This window comes from Microtus ochrogaster, chromosome 8 (genome assembly GCF_000317375.1).
Source record: "Microtus ochrogaster isolate Prairie Vole_2 chromosome 8, MicOch1.0, whole genome shotgun sequence".
NCBI classification, from domain to species: Eukaryota; Metazoa; Chordata; class Mammalia; order Rodentia; family Cricetidae; genus Microtus; species Microtus ochrogaster.
The window spans coordinates 59,869,210-59,878,688 of record NC_022015.1 but is presented as its reverse complement, the minus strand read 5'-3'; the positions used below and the strand labels follow the sequence as shown (position 1 = coordinate 59,878,688).

General features: G+C 38.4%; 1 protein-coding gene across 2 annotated transcripts in view; it reads left to right on the top strand.

Moving 5' to 3' along the window:
• The window catches only part of Prkg1 (protein kinase cGMP-dependent 1), a 1,110,226-nt gene that overhangs the window by 911,562 nt on the left and 189,185 nt on the right, over positions 1-9,479 (top strand). For both annotated transcript variants that reach the window (XM_026781031.1, XM_013348063.2), the window contains exon 6: positions 6,383-6,460. In XM_026781031.1, the coding sequence (XP_026636832.1) occupies positions 6,383-6,460 (78 nt within the window). The remainder of the gene's footprint in view (positions 1-6,382; positions 6,461-9,479) is intronic.

Sequence of the window (9,479 nt, the reverse complement as noted above, 5' to 3'; positions counted from 1 at the left end):
CTGGCCTGTAACTGGTAATATGCCTGCCTCAACCTCCTGACTCCTAATACTTGAGAAGATTCTCACCCAGTCCAGTGGTTCTGTGTCATATTGTGGATTAAAACAGGAAGAAGGATCACACTGGATTCTATAACCTCAACTCTGATTAGTATTTCTCTCGGCATATTCTAGAGATAATAAAGCCACCAGCACGTGAGAACCACATCCTCTAGTTCATTCACCACCTCTGGAATCTAAGTTCTCTCTGCGTCTCCTTCTTTGTTGTCTTCAGTGGCCCACAATACCCTCCAGACTAAATGGTTCTTTGTCAAAGAGAAATCTGAAGTGCTTTTTCTCTGAAACAATAAAATATTGAATGAATTATACCTATGTTTGATGTAGAGAGCTCAGGGGGAAATTAATCTTTTCTTCCTCTATGCATCTATTTTGGTTGAAATTTCAAACAGTATTTATTCTTCAAATGGTGGCTCTCAGACATGACATCATTTGCTTCCCCATGACGCATTTCATATGCTGTCAAGACAAACTATTTCCAAATTCTGCCGATGCTAATTGCTTTTATAGATCAAGTTGTTAATCTTGAGTTATAGTTTAATTATGCAGAAGGAGAATGCATGTTTGTCTACACTAGAAATTATTTTCATTCTGTTTTGAAATGAATGGGGCTGAAAGAGCCTGTTTCTCTTAGAAATTCTCAGCATTTTGTGTGCTTTTCCTTGCTCCCTCTCTGAATCACTATGTTACATGAAAATGGTTACATCAGAATCCCTGCAACGAAAACCAGGAGACTGAAAATCCATTCAGAGGACGGAGTAACCAAAGAAGAGCTCAATTAAACATCAAAGGAAATCCAAGCATTTGTGGAATTTTAGCTCAGACTTTCTCCTCCTCTGTCTGGTATTCTGGGTAAGGACTCAGTTAGTCCAGGAGGCTAGCGCTGGGCCAACTGTTGTCTTTGAATCATAAATTCTGAATGTGCCTGAAAGACTTAATGGAAAATGATGTGATCTAAGCTCCAAAGAACTCTGGGATGTTTGACATTGGGAGACAGACAAGCTTGTGGAGTTTTTCTCTCTCTGGGAGTAGTACCAAATGTCAGTATGAACATGGTATATTTTCCATCTCACCCAGTCCCTGATGAACCAGCCTGATTCCATCTTATTAGAAGGTCAAAATAAGTTCATTCCTGTTTTTTATAAAACTTGGGTTTAACCATGTATCAACCCATTTTCTGGATTCTGATATGTTCTACACCCTTCACCCTGAGAAGGTAAGATGTTATGCCAAGTTGCCCAAGCCTTAGAACCCTCCTAGCCTTGCCACTTTCGGGGCTTCATAAGCCCTACTTTTTCCTATGTTCAAAGATATTTTCTCAAACCTTGCTTTAGGAAGATAGCCCCATCTAGCAGAAAATAAATCTTGCTTAATTCACCTAAAAAAAATTAGTACATGTAGTTGTATATTGTCAGAACTCAGGAAAAAAGCACTAGGAGCTAGAAGGGAGCCCGGGTGAGGGGGGACGACAAAGAAGTAAGTTCAGTTTTTAAGTGTTGGCATAAATCCTGTTTGTCTACCCTGTTAAAGAAGGGCTTCAACCTCCCATATGCACCTTTTCAAAGTAAAATAATTTTCAAAGTAAAAAATAGAAGCAAAAGGAAGAAAATCCAGGGTAATCATTTTTACTACCAATAAAATTTTCTTAAGATGATATGATCTAAAAGTCAAGTTACCTCACTTTCCTGTTTCTTTTGTAAAGAAAGGAAAAATACCTTAGAAATTAAGTAACACTTGCTATTCACACCAGGGTTCAGCATCTATGCAATTATTCACACATACAAAACTTCTATACTCTATGGTTATCCTTACTATGTGTGATTTACTCAATGCTTTCTATCCCATTAATAAAAGATGCCCTTTGCAGCCCCCTGAACAGATCTCACAACCACAGGAAAAAGCTGAATTGAGTAAGGAAAGTGGAGCCTATTCCCAGATGGGGTTATATATTTCTGGGTCTATTAGACGCTTCAGGAAAGTGTCAAAGAATCACTGTTCATTATGGTAACTATACCACTAATTCCTTTAATAAGATACGTCTGTGCTCATTTCCATGCCCCTCCCATTCCTTTGTATCAACCCCAAGTCTGAGAGGCACCGTCTGGCAGGTCTGCCTTTCCTCCAGCCTTACAGGCCAGTGGTCCAGGTGCTACTCATATGTTGGTTTTCAAGGTTAAACCTCTATGATCCCTGTGCTCCCAACTGTGGAGACATTCTTCCTTACTGTTTTCAGCAGCATGGGAGCTTGTCATAATCAGCTCTGGCACTGTGTTGAGCCAAAGTTGAACTGTTTGTTCTCTGGGTCACTCAGTGCAAAGATGGTAAGGCTGTGATACAGACCTGCCCGATAGTATGTCCCATTAATGTCTATCTTTAGAAAATAATCCCAGCAGCCCCAAGGTAGAGATAGAATGTAATAACTTAGATAGTAAGTGTAGATACTAAGAATGAGATAGAGTGTGTTAAGACTCTAGACATGGGAACAACATAAGAGCAAAGGTCTTGGGGAAGATTGTTATAACCTGAGGACCTGGTCTGGCCAGACAAGGCACAATGACAAAGCTACTGTATCTGAAACAGAGTGACTGATGGAGACAGGGTAAATCTAGGATGGAGCCTAAGTAGGAGTCAGAATACAGACAATGTTCACAGACCACAGTGAGATGCTTCTTGGGGTCATTGCAACAATGCACCACTGGAATAATTGCAATTGTTGTGCATCACTTTGGTTGCAGTGATAAGAATGGATGCACTAGGAGGCCATGACTGGGCCAGATGGACAATGCCAAAGGTGGGCATTACGGAAATCTATGCAGTTTATCTAGTTAAAACGTTTTAATACCTGTTCTGTTCCAAAAAATGGGTTAGGTGAGAGAGATAAATCAACAAATTGAACAAAACAAGAACCAATCTTTGCCTTATAATCTGGAGAGAATTGTCGTAGAAGTAAATTACTAGTATAAGATCAAAGAGGTCTATGAATTATGAAGGACTATAAGAGCATATATAGTAGAGACCTAATTTAGCCAGGCCACGTGTGTGATGATGATGATGATGATGTGTGTAAGATCACATGGGAGGTCAGTAAGAGCATCGGAGTGGAGACTAGCTGGCATGCAGCCCTGGGAGTCTATAGCCCTTGTGTAGAGCACTTTGAGGTCCTGACATTGGGGAACCAGCAGGCTGGGGGGACAAAGTGGGAAAAGGTGACAAGGAGCTGGAAACAGCAACATTGAGCAGACCATTTACTGTAGTAAAGGCCATGATAGGGAGCTGCGTTTAATTCTATTTTAAGCATGGAAACATTTTTAAAGGAAACTCTCTCATTGTTGTTTCTGCCCTCTCATTCCGTATTATTTCTGAGACTTAATTTGAAGTTTGCAAAAGGAAGCACGACAAAATGGTCTTTATAAAACACTAAATTTTCTGGCATCTGATTCACATGACTAGAGAGACTCTCAAAGGATCAGCATGTCTCTTCCTTCTCCTCCTCCTGCTCCTCCTCCTCCTCCTCTTCCTCAAGTGCAGCTGAACATTTCAGGATAACGTAGTCATCATAGTCCCTGGGTTGTGACGTGGCAATGTTATCTTTTCCAAACGTGTCATGCCTCAGTACTTACCCAGTAGGCTCCTTTCTGGACCCCTGTGTCTTATGAGCACATGTGGGCTGGAAACACATGTCCAGTGAAAGTCTGTATAGGTGAACTCAAATAATACATATGGCAATTGTGATGCTGCCTCAACAGAAGTCCAGATCAGATGATACTAAGACACTCAGATGACTCCTACAGCTTAACAGTAGAACTGTGTCTGGATTCTCCTACCGAGCTCTCAACTCAAATGAGGAGATTCTGAATGTGAAAGATTGATAGTGCCTATTTTCAGCTGAGGGCAGATGTTCCTCCATAATGGGTGTGTCTGGAGATTCTTTGCCTGCACTGCTGGGACTAAGGTGCTGCTGGCATCCAGCCAGTAGAAGACAGATGCAGCCAGATGCCCCCTGTCAGTACAGGGTATGCAGGACAGGACCCATGGGAAATTTCAGCAGTGCTGTATTAGTTCGGTTTATCTTTTGATATGTTATGAATATTGTTTGCTTGTTGAGAGGCAACAACTGTCCTATATGTAGGGATTTTGTTTAATTTGTTTTATTTGTTTTGTTTAATTAAGAAGAAATGTATTAAAGTAATGTGAGTTACAAATCGCTTGAAAAAGAAAAGTATCCACCCCATTGGCAAGTGTATGTCTTAAATTAGAGACAAGAGGAATATCTCAGGTGGGTGAGAAATTCTTTAGAGTTTGTGCGTTTCTTCCCTAAACACACTCTGACTACTCTTATATAACTATTATGGGCTGTGAGCTCTCATATTCCTGAGTGGCTCTTCCCTGCTTAAACATTCAGCGATACTGTTCTGATCCTCCAATTGGAACTGAAGCCTCCTTCTGAGGAGAAAGATTTTTCTCCAACACTGGTTTTGTACAAGCCTTCTACTATGGGCATGAAAGTATACACACCATGTTACTTTGTGTGTTTTGATTCATCTTCTGTTAGAAACTAAGTGGGAAATAAGATGAAGTTTGTGATAAATGGTGGTAAGATGTTTTACCATTCTTACTAATAGAGTTTGGGCTAGGGGATGTTTGTTAGGTGCGAGAGATGAACAGACTTCCAAACTGAGCAATATAATGGATCAAATTTTCCTGTCATGTCACGGAAGTAAAGACAGGATCATGCTTCTCCTGGATGGGAGTAGGACCTTCCCAGGAGAAGCAACAGAGTGCTCCAAGAAATGAAAACCAAACCGATGATCTTTTTAAACGAAGAAAATGACTTTGCTCATATATATATGTGTGTGTGTGTGTGTGTGTGTGTGTGTGTGTGTGTGTGTGTGGGTGTATAAATATCATATACATATAATATATAACATATTATTTATACATATATATATATTCTAATTTTATTAGGAATTTGGGTGGATGGCCCTGGAGCTAGTTATAGATATGATTGTGAGCCTCCTGATCAAGCTAGGTTCCTCTTCAAGAGCCGTCTACACTTTTAACCACTAAGCAATCTATCTCTCCAACCCCAGAGACAGTTATTTGTATGCATATATATGTATATATACATGCATGCATATATTTATGTGTGTGCGAACATAGGAAAATAGTCTTTAAAGGCACACACCAGATTGTTTGTGCCATCTGCTAGTTGAGAATGGGAGAAGGAATAAGGAAAAGCTTTGGTACTTAAAAAACTTGTTACTAGGAAAATAAATTACGTCTGAGTGAGAACTAGTAAGCACCAGCTTAGATGCTCTGTTGAGTTTCTAGGTGCTTGGAGAGAAGAATGGTATCTTTCAAGGGCAAGTATTAACGAAAGGTGACTTTAAGACAGAATATAATAATCATTAAGAAAAATAGCATTAAAAAAAGAGTGTAAGGATGAATTACAGTCACCAGCATACTGGGCATTTTGTGTAGTCCAGGAAGGAGTGTGCAAGGTAATATCTTCCTTCCCAATGGCTCCCTTGTTAAGCTGCGGAGGAGCATAGAGCCAGATGGCACAGACTCATTTTGCCTCCTGACCGAGCAATAAATTTTCTCCCACCTCTCCTTATGGAATCAGTTTATTCACTGCAGGAGTAATCTTTACTCTGGGACCAGAGCTAACACGGAGGTCCTCCTCAGGATGCTGACCCACTGACTATGATAATTCTCCTCTGGTCTTACTTCTCTCCCCATCCGGTAGTTCATGCTAGAAAGATCCTGGACCAGAATTCTGACCACAAAATTAAGATATTCTGTTTAATGAGGCCAAATGCAAATTGCTCAAATAAGGATATTAAGGGATGATGGGCACCTTAAAAAGTGTTCAGAGACTGCTATCCTCCACTAAGGATGCTCTGGATGTCACAGTAATTTCTTTATTCTTTTAAGACTGCTATCATTAAACTACTAAAAACCAATGGAAATGACAAAGACCTATCCAAACATGAGCTTAGTTAGCAGTGCTGTTTTACTTGATGCTTAGTTGATAGGAGAACAGGTTTTGTCAAACAATTGAAATAATAAACTTAAAGATAAAAATATAATTATGGACAAAAATGAAACTCACTACAGGTTTTTAAGTAAATGTTATAGACACGATAGTCATTCCCGATTTGATCGACTGTTATCCATTCTTAAACCATGATACAATCTGAATACGGGTAAAGTCATGTCAGTATGAATGCATCCCTAGGGCTGGTGTTTGAAAAAACCGTGTTCCTTTTCTCATATAATTCCTTTATTAATGTCTCGTTTTTATGTTACTGTTATTACTTTTCAGACACACTATGAAAATGGAGAATATATCATCAGGCAGGGGGCAAGAGGAGACACCTTCTTCATCATCAGCAAAGGAAAGGTAAGCGTGAGCAGCACATTGCAAAAACGCACCCACTGAGCCTTGTCCTGTGTGAGCTACCCTTTCTCTATCTGAGAATGGAGCTTCCGAAATAGGATTAAAAAAAGAAGGCATGTAACTTCATGTCTGGATATTAACAACCACAACACTAGTTGCTACTGCTGAGTCACATAAACAGAAAGACATCCATCAGCCAAAGTATACACATGACTATGTAAAATCTATCTAGTCTTTAAGAACAGTAATTACTTAAAATGAAATATTTGGGCTTTGGAATCAGATGGTCCCAATTTGATTCTCTAAAATTAACTTCTTTTATTCATTTTAGACCAATGCCTTGATGTCTTAAAGGCAATGCTGATAAAAATATATGTATGTTGTATGGTAGCTTCATGGAGAGTGGTAATTGAATGCCAAGAAGCTATTAAAAGTAATAAAGTATAGGAGGAAGGGTAAAAGCAGATATTATTATGAATGAAAAAAAATCATTCTGTGTTCTTATGCTCTTTTAGTTTTTAATCAGTGTGAATCTATTATAGTATTTATTTTGGAACTATAAAATAGGTAAACTAGGAGGTGGAAATTTTCAATAATAAATAAATAAATAAATAAATAAACAAATACATACATACATACATACATACAATTAGGTAAATTTACACCAGTCCTCTAACCTCATATTACCCAAACACTAGAACTTAACATTTCATTGTAAATTATCCTTAAAGAGAGTTTCTTTTTTTCTATATATCAGGTTTGATGAGAGATAGGGAGGGAAAGGCTAGAAAATGGAAAACCTAGAGAAGACTTACGTGCCTGTTTCATTATTGTAATTAGTCAACTTATGTCTTAACTATCGCACAAAATGGCTAAATTTTGTACTGTAGAATTTATACCAGAAGACTTACAGAAATGCTATAAACAGGAAAGGTAGGAGACTCTAAATTTTAGTGACTTAAATTTTAGGTGATTCTTGTGTACTAATTCTGGATCAAGATTACACGTATCTCAATGTTTATAGCAATTACATACCATACTAAAATATACAAAATCTTACACATTTTTATTGTATATATTCATCTTATTGATATCTGGAAGTCTGGAATAGAAATATACATCATAGACTGATTTCATAAAGGACATCATAAGGGGCCAGTGAAGAGGGTTCAACAAGAAAAGGCAAGTGCAAACAGACCTAAAGATCTGAGTTCAATACCCAGGACCTACACAGTAGAGAGAGAAAATCAACTCCTGAGTTCAATACCCAGGACCTACACAGTAGAAAGAGAAAATCAACTCCTGCAAAATGTCCTCTGACCTCCATTTGGATACTTTGGATCTATGGAGTATGCATATCCATCGACATGCCAACATTCACACAATGAAAATGTAGTATTTTTTTTAATGAAGAGAATAATAAAATGACATGTTTAAATATAGTTATGTTTAAAATCATACCTTATATTTTCCTGTGTTAGGGGCCAGTAAATGCTAATATACTGTGGTTTACATAACAAACTGGCAAACTTTGTTACTTACTGTCTTCTTTGTTAGCTAAAGCTGATTAAAGAGTCAGGGATAGAAAATTCTCCTGCTAATGTACCACTTGATGAACTCAGGAGGACAGTTTATACTGGAGTCTGACTTTGTTATCTTTCCAAACTCTAATTATTTGCTGCCAAGGCATAGCTGTGCTTAACCATTAGGAAGGACACCCTACAATCACTTATGACTGTCCCATTTACTGCAAATTGCCAGTATTGCCTGAAGCAAGACGGTTGAAACCTATTTTAGCTGGAAACAGGTGCATTAGGGGTTCTGTTTTATGAGTTCTGTAGCCTGTATAAATAGAAGCACTTGGAGATTTTACCACAAGAGCCAATTACTTTGGCAGTACTTTGGTGCAATATTAGAATTTTGAGAGAGAAACAGTCATAATGTATTAGATTCCTTGGACACAGTCAAGTTTTTCAGTAAACCAACTATAGAATTTTTCTTAGTTTCTCAAGTCATACAAGTTAGTGGCTATGATTCACAACTCTGACAATTGTTGCATTCATTATATTAATTCTATAATGATACATTAAAATCAGGGCAAGAAGCAAAAGGTGTTCACACTTGTCTCCATTGTGTGGAATAGGAAAGAAAATAGTGGTTCCAAGGTAAATAAGCTATGAAATTAGAATTGTAAATAAACTCATTATAAAACCTATTTATTGTAAATAAACCAATGTAAATTTTCCCCATGCATATATAAAATTTATAAAAACCAACCCTGGTAAAGAATTTTTTCCAAAATATATTACTGGATTTTTATTTATTTTGTGGGAGTTCATGCTAGAATGAGGATGCAAGTGTCACAGTGTGTGTGTGTGTGTGTGTGTGTGTGTGTGTGTGTGCCGGTCAGAGGACAGTTTGCAGGGGTCAGTTCTTTCCATTCATGCTGTGGGTGAAAGGTTTGAACCCCGGTTATTGGGCTTCTCTCCTCACTGAGTCCTAGTAAAGATACTGTCTTGGTTAACACTTGCCTTAGTTTGTTGTCTATAATCAAGGTAACTAATAAAAGAAAACATTTAATTTGGAGCTTATGGTTTAAGAGGGTTGGAGTCCATGGTGACAGAGCAAATGCGTGGCAGTAGGAGCAGCTGAGAGCTTACAGGTTCTTCTGCAACTGGAAGGCAGAGAAACTAAGAGACTTTGAGAATGGCCCAAGTGTTTTGAAGCCTCTAGGCTGGGCCCCAGTGACACATCTCCTCCCACAATGTCCCACCTTCTAATCCTTCCCAGACTGTTCCACCAGTTAGTGGTCAGGGACCCAAACACATGAGCCTCTAGGGATTTCATATTCAAACCACCACAGTGATAAATAGAAGTTTTTCTTTTTGAAAAAAAAAATGCTGTGAGGAGAAGACGCACAACAGTGGTCACAGAGCAACAAACGATTTCCACTTCTTCAGTTCTGTTTATCTAACTGTAGACCATGTTTTGTTCTTCTATTAAATGAACGCACACAAAAGAG